Source organism: Corvus hawaiiensis, chromosome 28 (genome assembly GCF_020740725.1).
Source record: "Corvus hawaiiensis isolate bCorHaw1 chromosome 28, bCorHaw1.pri.cur, whole genome shotgun sequence".
In the NCBI taxonomy this organism is placed as follows: domain Eukaryota; kingdom Metazoa; phylum Chordata; class Aves; order Passeriformes; family Corvidae; genus Corvus; species Corvus hawaiiensis.
In genome coordinates, this window is record NC_063240.1 from 5,032,279 (window position 1) to 5,052,583 (window position 20,305).

Sequence of the window (20,305 nt, forward strand, 5' to 3'; positions counted from 1 at the left end):
ACTCGACGGCCGCCGGACCCCATTAACGCCGCGTGAATCCCCGTTGTCCCCCGTTACCTCCCCCGCTAATCCCCGTGAACCTCCACTTAACCCCGGTTAAAGCCCCTTTAGCCTCCATTAACCCCCGTTAAGCTCCCCGGTTAACCGCCCCCCCCTTCACGGCACTACCGGGGCCCGCGCCCTGCACGGCGCCGTTCCGCCGCCCGTCCGCGAGGCGGCGCTGCGGCCGCGCCCCCGCCAGGCCCCGCGGCCCCGCCGCGCGCAACATTTGCATGCCGCCCAATGGCGGCGAGGGGCGGGGCGCTCCGGGAGCGACGGGCCAATGGCGGCCCGGGGCGGGGAGGGGCGGGGCGCTCCGGGCGCGGCGGGCCAATGGCGGGGCGGGGCGGGGCCGGGCGGGGCGGGGCCGGGTCCCGCCGCCCGCCCGCCGCCCGCCCGCCCGCGGGGAGAGCAGCGCCGCGGGCCCCGCGCGCACCGGCCCCGCCGAGCCCGACCCCGGGCGGCCGCGGCTGCTATGCGGCTTCGCGGCGCACGGCCTGCACCGGGTAAGGGGAACGCGCCGCCGCACCGCTCCCGCGGATGGGATCGGCACCGAGACCGGGACCCCGGCCGCGGCCGGGACCGGGAGTCGGGGACTGGGCGGGACCGGGGCCGGGACCGGGGACCAGAGCCCAGAACCGGCCGCCTCTCCGAGGTGGGCTGGGCCCTCCACTGCCGGTGCTGGGCGGGAGCGCGGCGCCCCCTCCCCCCGCGGGGCCGGTTATCGGCCGCCTCCCCCACGCGGGGCTGGGGTTCCTCCCCCGCGGCCGTTCCCGGCCTGGACTCTCCGTTCTCCCCGGGCGCTGCTGTCCGGGCCGGGCAGAACCCCGTGGCCCCGCCCTGTGCCCCCCCCCAGGCCCGCGGTCTCCCGGGGTCCGGACGGCGGAGGAGCCGGGCCGGGCCGATCCGGGCTCGCCTCTCCGTGTCGGGGGCGCCCGTTTCCCCCCGTTCGCGGGGCCAGGGCCCATCCGGGCCCCGCCGCCTCCGTGCCCGGTCCTTCTGAGGGCCGCCGGTGCCACGTGCCGCCGGGAGCGGGGCCGGGCTCAGTTTCGGGGCCGGGACTCTTGTCCGCCCGGGGCTCCCTCCCGCGGCGTCCCCAGCTCCGTCCGTCCCCGGGAACGGCACCCACTGGGCCCGGCCTCCCTGTCCTCCTCCTCCTTTTCCTCACTCAGCCTCCACGACAGCCCCGGAGCCCTTCCCGGCAGTGTCGGGAGCCCGCCTGGGGGTGTCCGGCAGCGGCCAGCCCATCCCTGGTGTCGGTGGCACAAAGGCCCGTCCGTCACACCCCCGGCTGCCTATTTTTAGCCGCTGTCGCTCCCGAGCACCTGCCCCGGGGACGCGGGTGACGCCGCCCCGAATCCCTCGCGGGACCCCCGTCACCGCCCCACGGCAGGGACGCACCGGGCCCCGTGGCCCCGAGCGGCCGGAGGGACAAAGGGGCACGGCTCAAGGTCACCGTGGCCGCCGGGCCGGGGTGCCAAGGGGCCCTGGCTGTGGCCTCACCACTCCGGCTTCCCTGCAGAGAAGTGGCAGCGTGGCTCCGGCGCGGCCACGGCCCGCGGTGCTCGAGGAGGCAGCTCCACACCTGGTGCTGGCACCGAGTCACTCGGGGAGTCGTGGCCAGGCAGAGCCACAGCGGCAGCGAGGAGCACGTGCCCGGGTCGGTCTCGCTCCGGTTCGCTCGTGGATGGCGCAGGGGACGGGATTCAGGTGCGGTGCGGGGCAGGAGCGCGGCCACGGCTGGTGAGCGGCTGCTCCGGGGCGGGGAGTGTCCCTGCTCCGACCTCCCCTCCGTGCGGGCGAGACGGAGATGATCAGAGTAGAGGAGAGGAAACTGAGGCACGGGCAGTGCTGGCCCACTTGTGCCGCGCCTCTGCTGGCTCTCCGGTGGAGGCGGTGGCTACTGAGGTGCCGTGGCGGTGGCGACGTGTCCGTCCGTAGCGTGAGCCCAGCGCGGCCGGGCTGGGAGCCGGATGCAGCCGCGGCAAGGCGTGGGGGAAGCGGCTCCCGCCCGATCGTCCGCGGCCCCGGCCCACACTGGTAGCAGGTTCCTCTTTCCAGAATGCGCGGGATCGTGGCGTAGCTGCCGGCCCCTGCGCGCCACCGGCTGTCCTGGCCCCGCAGCCCCTGGGTCCGGCCCCCGGGTCAGTCCCCGGGAGGGTCTGGCGGTGTGCGCGCTGCACGGGCCCCCGGGCAGCTGAAACGGGGTTTGCCCGTATACGGCACGGCCGCGGTGCTGCGGTGAGCTCCCTCCCTGCCCTCAGCGCAGGAGAGGTCACAGCTGAGAACTGGCTGGCCACAGGGGCTGCTGGCCACACTGGGGCTCGGGGAGCTCAGTGCTAAGGGGGTCCAGACCAGGGTGCTGGGGCGTGGGGGTTCCGTAGGGCCCAGCTGTAATGTGCTGATCTCTCCGGTGTTTTCCAGTGGGGCAAAGCAGAGCTGCTCACAGCCTCACGTTGCCTCAGAGGGCCCCCAGCTCCCAGGGAAGGGGAGCAGGGGGGCTTTTGCGGGTGGTTGGCAGAGCCTGTTTGCCAGGGTTTCAAGGCTCTGCCTGCCCATCCCCTGGGATCTGCCCCGGGGCACTTTGGGGCCCCTCCACTGTGCAGTGCAGACCCCAGTGGTGCCCACGCCCCAGTGCCTTCACGATGAGCCCAGTGCTCCCCACGTGGTGTGTCCCTGGTGGGGATGTGCCTTGTCCCCTGCGGGGGACCCGGTGGGCGTCTCTCTCCAAAGCCTGTTATCTGTGGGCGCGGGTCCACCGGTATCCACTGCCTGCAGGGCCGGGCAAGGCTATCGGGTCCGGCAGGCCCCTTCCCCCTCCAGCAGTAGGCCCGGCCGTCCTATCTCATTAGCTCGAGATTAATGAGGCTCCTGCACTGTCTTTAACTCCTTCTTGCTCGCCGGCTCCTGCCCACAGCTCCGCTGACCCTCTGCTCTACTTGTCCCACAGGTTTGCGCCAACGCCTGCCGGACACCGACCCGGCTGAGGATTAGGGACACCAGCCGTGAGCAGGAGACCCTGAGGCTGTCGCCCCCAGAAAGTGCCAGGTCTGCAAGGGAAGGGGTGATGTGCCGTGCTGCAGTTGCTGCCTGCTGAGCCTGAAGAGGAGTTTTGGAGCCTGCCTGGGACACTCCCCCCAACAACGGCAGCACCCCAATCCCAACGGGCAGCACCGAGCCTGCAACACGCCGCAGCCCTCAAGCAAAGGAGACATCGGGCCAAGCCTGAGAGGGGTCAAGGGGCGCGTCCTCGTTTCCTGGCCCAGTGTCAAATCCTGCCCTAACACCCCGACGGCGCTGCCCCCACCCCCCTGGCAGCCCCCTCTAGGGCTGCCCCCCCCGGCACTGCCCAGCTTTGGCCCCCAGCCCCGCTGGAGCGCGGCAGCCTGCCGGGCGCTGCCCCCCGGGCACTGCCCCCTGGGTGCATCGCCCCCCGCCCCCCCGGGGATCCCCCGCCTGCCGGCAGAGCCATGAAGCTGCAGGCGGTGATGGAGAACCTGCAGCGGCAGCAGCGCGCACGGCTGCAGCAGGCACTGGAAGCGCGGCAGCAGGAGCAGCAGCAGCAGCCGCTGCGCTCCACGTCCCCCCCAGCGCAGCCCTCGCAGCCTCCAGGGCAGCCCCCTGTCAGCACCCCAGCACGGGGCCGTGGGCAGGATCCGGCCCCGGCGCCTGCGGAGGAGGGAGCGGAGCCTGAGAGCGCGCACATCCAGCGGGCACAGATGGCCGCCCTGGCTGCCATGCGGGCGGCCGCCGCTGGCCTCAGCCACTCGCCCAGCCCGGGTCTGTCGGACGAGAGCCAGGCCTCTGAGGAGGAGGAAGAGGAGGAGCGCGGCGAGGAGGAGGAAGATGGCGGGTACCAGCAGGAGATGGGCTCTGAGGAGGAGGAGGAGGACCTGTGAGTGTACTCAGGCAGCTCTCATGGGTTTGGGGAAAGGGCAGAGAAGTGGCACAGCACTGGTGGGTTTGGGCACAGCGTGCTGGGGAGGCTGCGGGGATCCTGCAGCTTGGGGCAGGTTGTGGGTTAGAGCCACCGGGATATTCCAGAGCAGGAGGTGCTGAGAGCAGCGGCCCGGCTCTGTGGCCGTGATTCCTCGTGCTGGGCTGGCACGACATCCCATCTCTGCCCAGGAGCTGCGTGGGGCTGTGACAGAGGACGCCGGGCTGGCGTTAAATTATGCAGGACCCTCGGCTGCCTCCAGCATGCATCCTCCCAGGGCAGGGCCCAGCCAGGAGCCATCTGGCAGAGCTCCGTGGCGGAGCTGCTCCTGGGATGCCAGGGGCCAGCCAGGCCCCGCAGAGCTGCCCCTGCCAATGGGCTGTACTGGGGCTCCGCTGTGTGCTGGGTGTGTGGTCCCAGCCCCACAACTGGGGAGGGGAGAGGGATGGACCTTGGGAACCAGCATGGAACCAAACCTCTCCTCTCCCCCTGGTTCCAGAAAGGGCAAATGGGATGAAGATGACTTCGAAGAGGACCTGGGTGAGGAGGAAGAGGAAGAAGAAGAGGAGGAGGAAGAGGAAGACTATGAGGAAGAAGAAGACATGGGAGAGGAAGGGCTCAGCTCAGCAGAGGTGGTGCGGGCGGGTGCGGGATCCCTGCTGCTCCGCAAGCCCCCAGCGCCCCAGCACTACCGGGGGGAGCCACCACGGCTGCCGGGGGGACAGGAGCGGCTGCCCCCAGGCCTGGGCCACGCGCAGCCCCCGCCACCGGCACCTGACCACGGCGACTGGACCTACGAGGAGCAGTTCAAGCAGGTATGTGCCCACTGAGACATGCGTATCCCTGCTGTACCATCCCTCTCCCTGCTCCTGTGCCTCCGTGTGTCCTCGCGAGTGTGGGGAGGTGCCTCTGGCAGTGCCGCCTCCGGCAGTGTTCTCCTCAGATCCGGCTGCTGTTGTCATTAGGAATGCGTGGGATTTCTCTGGGGTTTTAGTGCTGGGCTCAGTCTTGCCCCCTCCCTGGTTGGGTGGCTCTGAGTGGATCCTGTGTCCGGGTTGTTCCAGCACATGCAGACAGTGCAATGGGGTTTGCTGCAGGGAGCTGGGAGGATTCTTGCTGAAAATTATGAAAAAATCGCCCCCAACTTGAAAATCTGACAGGATTCTTGGTTTTCCTCTTCTCCACCTCCCCAAGCCATTTTCCACAGGGACCTGTCTGTGTCCCGTCACCGTCACTGCAGAGGTGATGCCTGGCAGGATAATTCTGGCCCCGTGAATGCTTGGTGGGGGGCAGAGCTGCCCCCCTGCCACTGCCAAAATGCCACTGAAGAGTGAAAGCACCTGGCTGCCCCCTTCATTGCCTTCCCCAGGCAACAAGGCCAGCACATTCCCACTCTCCCGGCGCCTGAGCTGGCTGCGCTCCGCTCTCACTAACAGAAGAAAACGTGCTGGAGCCGGGGCTCCCCAGGGGCCGCCCGGCACCTTTGATGTGTGCTTAAATACATCGGAGTTTGGGGCTGGGGGAAGGGGCAGGACCGGCAGCAGCAGATGGGACCCAGATGGAGCGGCCGGGGCATGGTGGCCTTTCAGGAGGGATGCGACCACCTCTGCCCCTTCGCCTTCAGGAGGCTGTCACATCCCTTCCGAAATGGGGGAAGGGGCTGCTGGGATCTGCCAGCACATCTGGATGTGGGCAGGCTCAGAACAGGGCTGGCGGAGGGAGCACCAGCAAGCACGGAATGTGTGGCTGTCCTCCTGGCACTGCCCGGCTGCGGGGATGGAGGGATGCTCCTGCCCAGCCGTGGGGACAATGTGGTGCTCCTCTCCAGCTGTGGGGATGGAGGGATGCTCCTGCCCAGCTGTGGAGATGGTGTTATGCTTCTGTCCAGCTGTGGGGATGGTGTTGTGCTCCTGCCCAGCTGTGGGGATAGTAGGATGCTTCCACCTGGCTGCGCGATAGAGGGATGCTCCTGCCCCGCGCATCCCTTGTGCCGCTGCACCCATGACGCCTTCTCTTCTTGTGGTTTCTCTCTCTCTCATGCTTCCTGCTGCCGGGGAGCGAGGGGCCAGGGCCCTGAGCTTGTAGCTGTGAAAAGGCTTTTCAATACCGCAGCTCTGATCTTCCTGTTTGTCAGTGTGTCAGTGCCCTAGTCCAGGCTGTAGCCTCTGCCAGGTCCCAGCATTTCCCCTGCCCCCCAAGCTGTGCTGGCAAAATGGGTTGAGCACCCCCTCTCCCTCCATGTCACTTCCCGGGGTCGCTGGGAAGAGCCTGGCACGGTGGTGAATCATGGAAGCAGCCAGAGGGGGTTGGAAAGCCTCCGTGGGCGGAGGAGCGGAGGCGACGCGCCGGGCCCGGAGAGGCTTTCCCCGGCACGTCAGCCCGCACGACCGCGCTTGGATCGTGGTCGCTGGACTGGGGCCAGGGGGTTGCTGGCGCAGCCGGTGCTGGCCGGGAGCTCCTCCTGGCCAGCCTCCAGCGCGTGCCGCCGGGCTCCATCCCAGCCCAGCTGGCGCGGCCTGGGAAGGAGCAGCAGGAATGTAAACAGCGAGGGCAGCGCGGGGCAGAGGATGCCGTACCCCATCCCCGCTCCTCGCTGGGGCGGAGGCGCCTTAGGGGGAACCCCGGCAGCTCCAGGGTGCTGGAGCACAACAGGATCCCTGCGTGAGTGAGCCAGCAGAGACGCGGTGCTGCGCGTGGCTGTGCCAGTGCCTGCTCTGTGAGGGACAGGCTCTTTTGGGGTTCCTTTCTATTTTTGCCAAGGAGCTCCTCAGCACTGGCAGCACTCCAGCTCCCCCACCAGCCCTGATGCTTCCCCTGGCTGTCCAGCTCTCCCTGCAGCTACCATTTGGATTCAGCTCCGGTTGTGGTGGTGCCGCCAGCATCCTTGGCCCGTGGGTCTCTCGAGGACACTGTCCTCACTGGGCAGTGCTGTCATCCAAGCCCCTGTGCCTGTCTCCACACCCAAACCCCCACAGCCGGGAGCTGTCCCCATCCTCCACTGCCAGGTTTTATTGACCCATCTGGGACAGATTCCTGTGAACTGGTGCTCGGCTGAGCCGTGGGGGGCCAGAGAGAGGAGGAGGGGGCCCAGTTCAAGGGAGGAGGAAGGGGAGGGCGTGAGGAAGAGTTATGGAGGTGAGGGAGGTTAGGGAGCCGGCGCGTGGCACCTCCCCATCCCCAGGGACGGCTACTGCACAGGCAGAGGTCAGCTCCGCCTGACCCGGGCGCTGCCGGCGCGGGCAGCAGAACAAAGGAGCCCCCAGCACAACACAGGACTCGGGGGCAGCGGCTGCCGAGGGCACCGTGGCTCCTCAGGGGGGGAAAAGGGGGCATTTTCTGGGTGGGAAGAGGCTCCCCATGGGAAATGGCTAAAATTCCAGCAAGCTTCCTGCCATTAGCAAGGAGCTGCTGGCGGTAAAACTGCTGAGTTCTGTACCCCAGCACTGTGAAGGCTCTGCTGCTGCTGCCCCCCAAGATCCCTCCTCTGATCTTTCTGTTTCATTATTGCTATTACTGTGTCCCACTAATACCAGGAGTGGGAGCCCCTGGTGTGGTGGCAGCCCCTGGAGCTGCAGTTTCCGGCTTCTGCCCCTTTTGGAGTTTCCTGTGCTGCCGGTGCTCCCTCAGGCATGGGCACCCTGCACGCCGGTACCCCATCCCACGTCACGGGAGCTCGAGGAATCCATCTCCCTGCGTTCACCCGGCTGCAGCAGCCACCGGGCTCCCTCTGGGGTTCTCCATTTTGGGTGCTCCCTTTTGGGGTGTCCCACTGTGGCTGCCTCAGGTTGATGTTTAACCCCCCCATTTCTGCTTCAGGAAGGATTTAAGAAGTCACCACAGTGCTGGTGGGAGGCTGTGCCAGCTGGGGGGTTTCGAGGGGTGCTGGTGCTTTAGTAGGGCAAGAGTTTTCTTGTCTTGGGGACATCTGAGCCGTGCCAGTGGCACATGGGCGCAGAAACCTCAGCCCTTATCTTGTGCGGTGCAGCACACCCCGAGATACGGCGTTTCAAAGTGCAGCGGTGGGGGAAAAATAAACCGAAAGCAACTCGGCAACCTCGGAAGGGCTGCGGGGGTGGGTGAAACTGGACCCCCCTCCTCCCAGACTGGCCCCACGCACATGGCTGGTGGAGCTGGGATTTTCCAGGAGGGTCTGGAGGAGCAGAGAGCCCATACCTCCTCTGAATCCCCAGGAGCTGATTAAGGCATGGGGGGATCCCCTCTGAACCCCTTTCTCCCGTGGATTATTCTCCTTTTCAAAGCCCAAAGCCAGCTGGGGGCGTGGGGCCAGAGCGGGGGCCCCGTGGCCTCTTAACGAGGGCGGGAGGGTCCATTTACTTTCTTTAAAATATTGATTAGAGCTTTATTGCATTAGCCAGCCGAGCGGATGAGCCGCCCCCGGGAAGGGCGAGGGGCCCCCTGCGCAGGGAAGGGGGACCCGAGTGTCATCACACGGCCGGGGGCCACCGTCCCCCACCCGGAGGCAGTTTGACTCCCAGATAATGGGGAGTGCCCTGGGGCCCCCCGTTGGGCGCTGCTCTGCCGGGGAGGTGATTGTGGTGCCTGGCCAGGCCAGCAGCAGATAACGCAGACAAGAGGGGACCTGAGCAGGACAGGACTTTGAGAGCAGTGGGGGAGTCACCGGTGGACCCCTCCCAGGAACAGGGCTGCGTCCTTTCCCCTCAGCCCATGCTCAGCCATCGCCTCTCTCACCCCACACCACTGCCCAGCCTGCCAAGGGGTGCTCCCAGCCAGGGATCCAGCACAGTAATTGGCTCATAGTGCTCAGGGAGCATTCCCGGGGCTGTAATCCCACCAGATCCCTGGCCAGAGGTCAGGGACTTCTCGGCGAGAGCGGCTTAGCCGCCAAGTGCCTCCCCCAGCCAGACGCCTGGGTGCTCACAGGTGCTGGTCCCGGCATTTCGGCACCCATGAAGCCATTTCTCCCAGCAAGACCCAGGATGATTAACGAGGTCGAGGGACAGGGTGACACATCCTTCCTGCTCCAGGTGCCCAGCTGGACCGTGCTCCTGACACCCATTGTCTTGGGAGCTGGGCTGGCTCCCCACAGCCTGCTTGTGTCCCCCTAAAGCCCCAATTCCCCCCATGCTTTGACCCCCCCAGAGCCTCATTTCCCCCCACCCCTGGCCCTCCCAGAGTCCCACTCCCTCCACGCCCCAGCCCCCCGGGCTGACTCAAGGGCTGCGGAGGTGGCGGCCGCCTCCCCTCTCGGCACAGCTGAACTAACAGGGTTTATTTAAAAGGCAAAAAAAAAAGAGAAGAGTGGCGCAGGGAGCGGGGCCTTTGTCAGCAAAGCCCCCCGCCCCCACCACGGCGTTGGGCAAGGGCAGCATTGCTCCATCGCCCTATTTCTGGCCCAAACCGCAGGAGAAATGGTAGCTGGTCCCAGGGCCCAGCCGGACATGCTGCAATCAGGGGCCAGGGCTGGGGGTGGTTTGGGGCCAGGGGGGCCCCCTGCTCCGAGCCCCTGGGGCAGCCAGACTGGGGGCTCAGGGTGGAGCTCCTGGACCAGCTCCTGACCTGCTCCCTGACCCTTCCCATCGGTCACTTAATCTGCCTGGGCCTGGGTTCCCGCTCTGGCTGGAGCTCGGGATAATCCACCCTGTGGCTGGGGCTGCTGGAGGCCAGGGCTCACCCCTGAGGAGGGTGTGGCCGTGTCAGTTCTGTGGCAACAGTCCTTTGGCAAAGGGCTTCCCTGTCCCCCCACAGCAGCTGGCTCAGGGTCTCACCCTGGTACAGGCGGCAGTGGGAGCACCCAGGCAGGTACAAGCCCTAAACTCCTTCAGCAAAGGGCTTCACCTCCTGCCTCCGTTTCCCCACCTGCCCACATCCACTGTGGAGCCTCCAACTTGGGCACCAGCGCTTGATTTTGGAGATTCCAGCACCTGGGACATGCTGTCCCACACTGTCACCTGCTCGGGTGCCACAGTGGGATGGGGTCTGTCACTCTGGTGCCACCACAGTGACCACCACCACCCCCCTCCCCTCAGTGCGAGGAAGCCATGAGGTTTCAGCGGTGCTGAAGCAGCTCAGCGGTGATGGTTCCCGGGGCTGACAGCCCACAGCTGGCTCCTGTCAACCCCATCTGCGGCTGCTGGACCCCTTCCAGCTCCTCCAGCAGCTCCGCAGTGGTGTTCCCAGGGGTTCCATGCACCCTGGCCCCACCCGCAGGACCCCTGGGTGCGGACGGAGGGCAGAGGTGCAGGACCTCGCATTTCAGGAACAGATTTGCAATTAGCCAAATCCCAGCAGGCGGTGGAAGCCCCGGTGACTCATCTGCCGGGGCTTACCGCGATCCCCTTCTAAGACGATCATTTACATATGGTGGAATTTAAACCCCCGTCTTGGCTTCCCGGCCTCACTGCTGCCGCTGCTGACACCGCACCCGGGTCAGGTCCCGAATGAGGGTCTTGGCCCTCCAGCCCTCGGGGGCTTCACCCCAGCAGGCTTGGGAGTCACGCAGGAGGAATGACCCAAACTGGGGGCTCACCAGGTGCCCCAAGAGTTTTGAGTTGGCTGGCCACGTTTTCCCAGCTCCGTGCTGCGTGGCTCCGACTCAGCTGCTTCCCCTGGCTCTGCCCGGTGGCGGGAGCTGTGCTGGCCTGGTGTCCTTCCTTGGACGAGCTTTCTCAACAGCGCCTGACTCCGCTGGATTAATATTTGTACAAGGTCCGGTGTGATAGCAAGCATGTGTCAAGGGCATGCACCAGCACGCACACGGCAAGGGCCAGGAGAGCCACTGCTGCCGGCCCGGCTCCCATCTAGCCAGCGGCTTGGCCCAGCCAGGGGAGCAGCCCCAGCACCCCAGCTCCCCGTCCCGTGACCCCTCATCAGCCTGTGCCACACGTCCGCGTTCAGACACGGAACCAGTTTTGATTCCAGCAAGAGCCTGGCACGCTGCCGCCCAGCAGTGAACTGCCATTGGAAACGCCACGGCAGCAGGAATCGCTTCCTCCTCTGCGGGAAGGGAACAAACAGCAGCGGCACAGCCGTCCCGGGAGCTGGTGTCAGTCGGGCCCGCGGCAGGGACACGGATCCTGGGAGCTGCCGGCTGGCTGGGCACAGCGGCCCGTGCCGCGGTGGGGAGGGCGGCCGACAGCACACGGACAATGGGGGGTCAGGGAGGTTAAACGGTGACTAATTCGCCCTTTCAGCGTCCCCTCCGCAGCTCGGGGACACCCGCCGTGCCGGGACACCCGCCGGGACACCCGCCGTGCCGTGACGCCGCCCGCGTACCCCCGGGGTCACCCGCATGACTCCTTCCCCCAGCCTGTGTGGGGAGGAGGTGGGCACCGGGGGAAGCCCGGCTGGTCTCAGGGGCCCCCAGATTTCCGGGCCGATGGCGGGGGATCGGGACTGGGTTTGTCACTGAACCACGAGAGCACCGATGGCTCCTTTGCCCACCGGGTCCCCCAGCCCGAGCAGGAGGCGCTGGTGCAAAGAGGCACCTGCGGTCGGGCCGTGTCCCCCACGGAGGGGACAATGCTGGGAACTGGTGTGAACAATGGTGCCGACGGGAAGCTCCCGGGCCCCCTCCCCAGCTGCCGCCGCGGAAGCGGCCCCCCAGCCCAGGCAGGAATCCCGCCGGGCCGGTCAGTGGAGTCACCGCCGGCCCTGGCCGTATGTGGGCGAGGCTCCCGCCAGCACATCCCCCACGAGCAAGGTGTTGGAGGATTTTGGGCAGGGGGCACACACGTCCCTGTCCCCAGCAGCCCCTTCCCACGGGGGGCTGTGCCCTGGGGGGCTCGCAGGGGATTAGGGATGGGGACAGCCGGGGGTGACCCGTACCTAAGCCGAGTGCTTTATCTGCGTAGGAATCTGCTCCGGGGCTGGACGCTCCCTTTGCCCTTCACTGGGAGGGATTTGCCCCAGCAAACCCTGCACCCCACGCCGGGGAGGCCGTGCTTGGAGAGGGGCTGCTGCCTCGGGCACCCCCAGCCCTGAGTCAGCCATCGCCTTACGGGAAATCACGTCCCCAGCGCCTCCGAAACGCCGCAGCCCGGGGCCCTCGCCAATCCTTCGCTCTGGTTTTTACAAATGACTTTCTTTTTCTGAATAAGTGCCCTCTCCGACCCCACTGCGGGTCCTGGCATGCCAGAGGCCGGGGGCTGTGTATGGGCTGGGAGTGGGACGGGAAACGCGCCATAAATGTGTTTATTCTTCGTTAAAGAACTCGTTAGTGTGCGCGGGCTCTTCCCCAGCCCGGCGTGGCCCCTCGACTGTCCGCGGGACAAAGGGATGCATCCCCGGGGGCTGCCAGAGGAAGGAAGGAAAGAAAAGGAGAGAAGTAGCCCCTCAGCCTGTCACCCCTGGCCCTGCTACCTGCTGAGACAGGGTGGGCTCTCCCCGCCGCTGCCTGCGTTGTGTTTTTTCCTTAAATACAGGAATTTGGGGGAGTTTAGCTCCTGGAAGGTGGAGGCTGCCACCAGCCCCCCTCCCTGCTGCAGTGGCCCTTGGGTCTGTCCCCAGTCCCGGCTCACGTCACGGTGTGCACGTCCCAAACCGGTTTCGGAGAGAAGGAGGAAAACCGAGAGTGTCGCCACTTCCTGGCGATGGAAAAGAAACTTGAAAATTAATCCCCGAGGCCTGAAAACCCGGAACCGAGCGGGGGGGAAGGGGAGGTGTTTTTAACTTGGATGTGGGATGCAGGGACACAGATGCCTCATGGGGCAGACAAGGGAGAAGGGACTGCTGCCGAAGGGGAGATTTGCCTGGCACCAGCATGACCCCCGGCATTCCCGGAGCCTTGTGAAATGGCGCTTCTCCTCCTGCTTGTAATTGCCCCTCTTGCCCCAGCTCGGGAGGAGGTCGGACCCCCGGCACGCACCGCGCCCGTGCCGAGGGCTCTCCCGCATTCCTGGCATTGCCAAGGGGCCGCCTCCCGCCCGCCCTTTGAAAGCCAGCGGGTTGGGATTTTCCTGTAATCTGGTTTGAAACATTAATCCGGTCATCCACACCAAACGCCGGGCCGGCATCCTGCCGGGGCGCTGGGCCGGGGTCAGGGCCACCCGCCCACCGCCTGCCTAATTCCTCCTCCACTTAATTATAGATCTGCTGGCAACGGCCATCTGGCTCCGTGTCCTCAGCCGGCCGGGGGCCGGGGCCGAGGGGGCTGCGCTGCAGCCAGGTGGGCCGGACACTGTGGCCAGAGCCAGCCGTGCCACTGGCATCGAGCATTCACCCTGGGGTGGGTCAGCACTGGGAGCACTGGATGCATGGAGTCACGTCCCCCCCCAGCCCAGGGAACTCTCGGGGAGGTGGGGGCCATCTCCTGCCCCCTCCCCAGCCAGGCTGGGGTGGCTGTGCTGCAGCGTCCCCGGCACCGCACCCTGCCATGGGGACCCCACAGTAAGAGGATATTCCTGGGGCAGCTGCATTATGGATTAAGTTGTTTCCACCTCCCTAATTACGAAACATAAATGTATTGACTCAGTGGCCCAGGGCGGCCTTGCCTGCAGCTCCTGCTCACCGGTACCTTTGCACCGAGCACCGAGACGCCGCGAGGAACCGGCTTTGAGCTGAGCAGAAACCAGGGCTGAGAGCAGGAGGCAGGGCACAGGCACGGGCAGGGCAGGGATCAGCACCAAGCAGGCACAAGACTCAGCACCTGCTGATTTCAGTGCAGCAGTGCCAGCAGCCGCCAGCCTGTGCCAAGCTCAGCTGCGTGCTGGGTTTCGCATGCTGCCGAAACCAGAACGTTTCTGTTCCTCAATTTGCATTTTGAGCCCCGCTGTCCCAGCTGTCCTGCGCTGCCGTTGGGGCTCACGGGGCGCCGGCTGCTTTGCCGTTGGCTGCCGATGGCGTCAATGCAAGGAAATCCTGCGAGGAGTCACTCGTCTCTGTCCCCTTCCGCGTCCTGCCTGTGCTCGGGGGCGAGGGGGAACAGGGGTGGTAAGGGAGGATTGGGGCAGCTCGGCAAATGCCACTCTGTCACACACCACAGTGCACACCAGGCATGTCCCGGCTATGGCTGGGCATGTCCTCACCTCACAGCGCTGCCGGATGAGCACCCTGGGCAGGTGCCCGTCACTGGCAGTTGGTTCTGCTGGCAGTGGCAGAGCTAAACCAGGGTTTGGGGGGTCCCATGGGAAGCGTCTTTCTCAGTTTGGCACTGCAGTGGTCAGTGAGCAGCTGCCAAGTGCAGCGAAGCTGTCGAAGTCTCACCAGTAACTTCCAGCAGCAGCTTGTGCAACATCCTTTGCCCGGCAGCCGTGGCAGGGGTGCTGGCAGGGCTGTGAGGTCACTGGGCAAGAACGGGGATCCCTCTGCCCGCCGTCCCTGGGGACCCCCGTGGCTTCATCCCAGTTGGGCAGGGGTGAGAGTGGCCACAGCCAGCTGAGCTTGGCATGGGACCACCGGGGCTGGTGGAAGGACGGTACACGGGGCAGCCGCCTGCTGCGGCCACTAATCCCCCGTCCTGACCGGCCACGCTCTCCTCAGCTGACGGTTAATTTTCTTTCATCCTCTTAAACGTGTCCATTCCCCTCGGGACTGAGCCCAGGGCGGGGATCACGGCCCCGAGGGTCTCGGCAGTGGATGAACCAGCATGTTTGGCGCTTCCCCAGGATGGTTCCGCACCCCGCAGGATCGGGCGCCGGGGAAGCCCTTTCTCTGTGTGCAGAGCCACTCAAGGAAACGGGGGAGGCTCGATTGGCGCTGGCCCAACATCCCTCAGCCAGCACGAGCAGCTGGTGCAGCTCAGCCCCAAAAACTACGGTGGTGCTTCTGTGCCATGGCTCACTCCCCCCACACCACAGTCCCACTGTGGGCGCTGGGGTGGGAGGGGGGCTTTGAGGGTCTCTGCCGGTGGTGCTGGTGGTGCCGGTGGCTCCTGCCCTTCCCCTGGGGGTGTGCAAGGGGCTGGTCGAGCCTGCTGAGTTTCCCAGGGGAACTGGGGGGGTTTATGGCCCTGCTTATCATGCGGCCCCATTGATCCCTTTGATCGGTGCCGGCGGGCAAGTCCGGCCCTGCGGGATCCGGATCCTCCCTGCGGGGTGGCAGGAGGAGGGGGCTCAAGCCCCTCGAGTACAGCCAGGACGATGCCCACCCATCCACCTGCCCACGGTCCTGGTGCCACAGGGCGTAGCCATGGAGGGAGTGGGCACATGGGTGACCCAGTGACCGGCAGCGGTGGCCCTGCAGTGCGTGCCTGGCATATTATGGGGGGGTATTTATAGGCCCCTCCCAGCCCCCCGGCCCCACTGGCAGTTGTTCAGAGTTGTCATTGAGAGAAGCAGAGCTGTGGCGGCCACCCCTGGGCAACGCCTGCCCCCACAGCCCCTGCTCCATCACCCTTCCCGGGATGGGGGGGGATTATCCACCAGCCTCCAGGCAGAAACGGTGCTGGGCTTCAGGAGAGGCCGCACGGCATGGTGTGGTGCGTGCCTCCGGCGTGCCGGGCGCTCCAACCGGCAGATCCTGCGCCATAAATCAGGCAGGAATGTGCCGGGGTGGGGGGTCCCGGCTGAAGATGCCCCAGCAGAGGTGGTGCTTGAGGTGCAGCGTGTCGGAGCCTGGCCCAGCTCTGCCTGTCCCGGTGCAGGACACGTCCTTGCAGTGCCATGGCACACAAGCTCATGCCAAGGCACCACGAGCTCATGCCAAGGCACACAAGGCACTGGCTCCCACCACTGGCTCCCGGCTGTGGCTCTCTGTGGCACCCTGAGTGTGGAGGAGGGACCATGCTGAAGCGCTGCTGTGCTGAGCAGGCAGTGGATGCTAAAAATAACCGGGATCAGCGTTCCCGGGAGGAGCCGGGGCCGAGCACGGTGTTGGCAGCCTGGGAGCCACTCCAGCTGTGATCCCAGCACCGGCATCCCGGAGCTGAGCTCCGAGCAGGGCAGGCAGGGAATGGCACAGCAGAGCTCAGGCGCAGGTCAGCCCAAGCCACAGGAACCCCCTGATCCCATGTAGGGACCCCCCGAGCCATTTGGTGTTCTGTGAGCCACAGGGCTGCTGCAGTGGAAGCCGGGGGTCTCAGGTGAGGGGACACACGGATTAAGGGGGTTTCTGAGCATCTCTCTCTTCTGCAGCTGTACGAGCTGGATGGTGACCCCAGGAGGAAGGAGTTCCTGGATGACCTCTTCAGTTTCATGCAGAAGCGAGGTGAGTCCCCAGCTGTGTGTCCACCTTGTGCCCCCTCGCCCACTCCGTGTCCCACCCTGCTCCACCACACCCACCTTGCACCCCCCACATCCCCCCCAGGGCCGGGGGCTCATTTCCTCGCCCCTCATTACTGCCCCGAGGTCACGGCTCCGGCTGAGCTGCTGGTTAATCTTTAACCCCTCGGCACAGCAGGGTCAAACCTGCTGGGCTGGATCCAGCGCCTGCGGCCCCCCCTCACCCCCCTGCCTGCACCCACCACACCCAGACCTGCAGCCCCTCCCCACAGGGTCTCACTACCAACAAAACACCCCTGGCTGTGCACCCCCTCTGCCCATGCCCTGGGTTATTGCAGAGTTCAAAGCCCCTCTCTGCACCCTCTCTCTGCCTGGGGAGAGGCCACGGTGGGGGGCCGGGGGTGGGAAGGGCTGAAAGCCAAGCGTGCTCCTGCTCGAGGGTCTGATTCCCGCGTGGAAAACAGCGCTGGAAGTGCTGACACAGGGCTGGCTCCGGCCCTTTGTCAGACGGCACTGGGAAGGCACGTGTGCCTGCGGGGGGGGACTGGGGCTGCTGGCTGGGTCCCCCAGGGTTCCCCTGGCTGTGTCCCATCCCCTGCCTGTGTCCCCTGGCATCCCCCTGCCTGTATCCCATGCAGTCCCCTCACCTGCATCCCCTGGGGTCACCCCACCTTCATCCCTTGGGGTCCCCCAGAGCACCCCCTCACCACAGGGTTGGGAGGGGAGGGACCCCCATGAGGGAGCAGGTGCTGCCAGCCCCCTCCCCATGCTGGAGGGATGAGCCTCCTGGCTCATGGGAGGCCGCCACAGCCGGGTTGTGCCGCCCCCGTTATAAATAACTCGCGTTGCCCAGTGCCGGCTCAGCCCGAGGAACCGGCTCGGCCACGACAGGGCTGTGGCTGGAAACTGCGAGTTTCTGTTTCCTTTGTTCGGGGCTGATCTCAGCGGGAGGGCCCGGGGGGGGGGCGGAAAGAAGGGGACAGTGGAAGGGGAGGGAGGAGCAGGAGTCCCCCAGCCCCTCTACTGCCCCACAGGGGTCTCGGCAGCTGCGCCCCCACTTCGGGTAAGAAAGCAGCACCCCAGACCCGCTCTCTCCTCCCGCCGCTCCCCAGGGACCCCCGTGAACCGGATCCCCATCATGGCCAAGCAGGTGCTGGACCTGTACATGCTGTACACGCTGGTGACCGAGAAGGGGGGTCTGGTGGAGGTCATCAACAAGAAGCTGTGGCGGGAGATCACCAAGGGGCTGAGCCTGCCCACCTCCATCACCAGCGCAGCCTTCACCCTGCGCACCCAGTGAGCGGGGGCTCGGAGGGGAGGGGAGAGGGGCGAGCCCTCAGGGGTCCCTCTGCCCTGTGCAGGGGACGGGGGCTCTGTGTGGGAGCGGGGGGGATGGGGGGAGCGATGGGGTGGCACACGGGAAGGGGTGCCCAGCCACTGCGTCACCCTCACCATCCCCGCCCGTGTCCTGTCCGGCCGCAGGTACATGAAGTACCTGTACCCCTACGAGTGTGAGAAGCGCGGGCTGAGCAACCCCAATGAGCTGCAGGCAGCCATCGACAGCAACCGGCGGGAGGGCCGGCGGCAGGGCTTCGGCGGCTCCCTCTTTGCCTACTCGCCCGGTGGCACCCACGGCCTCCTCTCCTCGCCCAAGCTGCCAGTGCCGGCGCTGGGGCTGGCATCTGCCACCAACGGCGGGGCCATCGCACCGGGCCAGAAGATCAAGAAAGGTAAAAGATGCTGTGGGGTCTGGGTGCTCCAGGGTTTGGCTGCTGCGGGGTCCAGCTGCCACAGGGTCTGGCCACAAGCTGAGCCCTCTCCTGGCACTGGGAATAAGGGGCAGAGCTGGGGGAAGTGGGCGGAGGGGTGATGCTCCTCTCCCCTGCTTGGGCTCCAGGGCTCGGCCCGGGGACCCTGATTCCAATCTCTGACCTTTGGAGGCACAGCAGGGCACCAAACTGTTGTGCCAGGGCCGGGGACACCCTGGGGTGGTGGTACCAACCTACCCCTGTGCCCCCATCCCTGACACCTGCTCCCCCGGCAGAGGAGGACTCTCCCATCCCCATCTCCATGCCCAGCCGGCTCCCGGTCTCGCTGGCCGGGCACCCGGTGGTGGCCGCGCAGGCGGCCGCGGTGCAGGTGGCGGCGGCCGCCCAGGCCGCGGCGCTGGAGCAGCTGCGGGAGAAGCTGGAGTCGGGGGAGCCCCCGGAGAAGAAGCTGGCGCTGGTGACGGACGAGCAGCAGCGGCTGATGCAGCGGGCGCTGCAGCAGAACCTCCTGGCCATGACGGCCCAGCTGCCCATGAGCATCCGCATCAACAGCCAGGGCACGCGCTCGCCAGGTCAGTGCCGGCCCCGGCCACCCGCCCCGGCCGAGCCCCTGGCCCCGGCAGGCTCCGTAACGCGGCTCTCCCCGGCAGAGAACCGCCCGGACGCCGCTGCCACCAGCAGCAACGGCACCAACAGCATCAGCATGTCCGTGGAGATCAACGGCATCGTCTACACAGGTGAGGGGCTCCCCCGGGCCCCACTGCCCTGGGTGGGGGCTGCTCCGGGTCACACTCCCACCTCCCTTCACCCCCTTCCATGGCATGGCCACGGCACCCCGCGGCTCAGCCCCTCGCTCTCTCCCCAGGTGTGCTGTTCGCTCAGACACCCGGCCCTTCCTCCTCCTCTTCCTCCTCCTCCTCCTCTGCCTACAGCAAAGGCAACGGCGGCAGCAGCCGGAGCAGCGGCGGCAGCGGGGTGGGGAGCGGCGGTGGCGGCGGTGGGAACGTGGCCCCCGCCCCGGCCGGCCTGGCCGTGCCCCCCAGCTCTACCTCCAACAGCGCTTCGCCTTAACGCCCCAGAGCCTCGCAGCCCTCACAGCACCGGCGGCCGTGGGGGGACGGGGCCACCGGGGCCTTCTGGGGTCTCACCAGGGTCTTGCCCGAGGTCTTGCCAGGGTCTCTCTGGGTCTCAACAGGATTTCACCGGGATCTCACCAGGGTTTCACTGAGATCTCGCCAGGGTCTCACTGGAGTCTCACCAAGGGTCTCGCCCGAGGTCTTGCCAGGGTTTCTCCGGGGTCTCATCAGGGTCTCGCTGGACTCTGCCCTTGTTCTCGTGTTGTTGGATTTTCCTTTTCCAGGCAGAAAAGCTTTAGCCCCGGGGGGTTTTGCCGGAGCCGCCGGCTGTCCGGCTGCGCCGCTCCGGGACCGTTTACCTCACTCACATCACACTTTGCACTGTACATTTATTATTATTATTATTATAATTATTATTATTTTTTAACTCGTGTTACCTCCAGACAGACGCACGGACGCCTGCCGACGCGAGCTCTAGCGAAACCCCCCCGGAATTCTAAAGGAAAAAAAAAAACCCCAAAAATGCTAAAAAAAACAAAATTGGAAATAGGGAGATATTTTATTCATTTCCATCCTTTTCCCTCCTTTGTTTTGGGAACTCCACTCTCTGCAGGATTTTAAGAGGTTGGTTTTGATTATTTTGTTGTAAATAGCTTCTATTTTATTCTCTAAAAAGAAAAAAAAAAAGGAATCAAACTTTTAACATGCAAATGATTAATATTAGTCTTCATCAGGGAAAATGGGAGCTTGGAAAAAAGTTGGAATCTCCTTTCTCCTCTCCTTATCGGTGGTTGGGTCCAGCTCTGCTCCTTCCCCCACCGGCAAATCCTAATTTTTATTCCTCCCCCTGCATAAAACTACTGTTTAAAGCCACTTTGGGCTTATTTCCTCCAAAAATAAGCAGGATCCAGAGGATGGGGATGCTCGGGGCTGCAGGACGCTCCGGAGCTTGCGGAGAACCTGAAGGACCTGAGGATTTATTTGAAGCCTCACAATCTCCGTTTTCTTTTTTTTACCGTTCCCCACCCCTTCCCCCACCCCCCCCCCAAAAAAAAAAATTCACCCACATCTGCGTGAGACACAATCCAACCTGATACCGAAACCCCCTTACCCCCCTCGGTATCTCCATTCTCAGGTTCCCACCTGGAGCACAGGGTTTTTCCCCCTTCCCCAGGTGCCCTGGGGGGGGGGTCCAGGCTGGTGGGACCTCCCCCCCCCCCCAACCCCCTTTTTATTTTTAATTTCACTCGGGGAAGTGGTGATCTCAGGGGATTTGGGGTTTTTCCAGCTGGTTTTTGTTGTTTTCTGCCTTTTTTTTTTTCCCTGCTGGAATCCCCTTGGTGGCTC

General features: G+C 65.5%; 1 protein-coding gene across 3 annotated transcripts; it reads left to right on the forward strand.

Annotated features, from left to right (window-relative positions):
• The first annotated feature begins 450 nt into the window (after positions 1–450).
• ARID3A (AT-rich interaction domain 3A) lies at positions 451–20,004 on the forward strand. 3 transcript variants are annotated; one of them, XM_048288188.1, is made up of 9 exons: positions 451–545; positions 2,990–3,934; positions 4,476–4,791; positions 16,027–16,099; positions 17,226–17,409; positions 17,596–17,843; positions 18,158–18,454; positions 18,533–18,619; positions 18,748–20,004. In XM_048288188.1, exons 2-9 carry the CDS (start codon positions 3,510–3,512, stop codon positions 18,951–18,953), a joined length of 1,836 nt encoding a protein of 611 aa, XP_048144145.1. In that variant the 5' UTR covers positions 451–545; positions 2,990–3,509; the 3' UTR covers positions 18,954–20,004. The 3 variants fall into 3 exon arrangements, with proteins under 3 accessions (XP_048144145.1, XP_048144143.1, XP_048144144.1); XM_048288186.1 differs by having other exon boundaries at positions 18,158–18,619; XM_048288187.1 differs by lacking the exon at positions 451–545 and adding an exon at positions 1,380–1,749 and having other exon boundaries at positions 18,158–18,619.
• The last annotated feature ends 301 nt before the right edge of the window (positions 20,005–20,305 follow it).

Coding starts and splice junctions, on each gene's coding strand:
- ARID3A (XM_048288186.1), top strand. CDS start 3,510: ATGAAGCTGCAGGCGGTGATGGAGAACCTGCAGCGGCAGCAGCGCGCA. Junction 16,100..17,225: donor CAGTTTCATGCAGAAGCGAG/GTGAGTCCCCAG, acceptor GCCGCTCCCCAG/GGACCCCCGTGAACCGGATC. Junction 18,620..18,747: donor CAACGGCATCGTCTACACAG/GTGAGGGGCTCC, acceptor CTCTCTCCCCAG/GTGTGCTGTTCGCTCAGACA.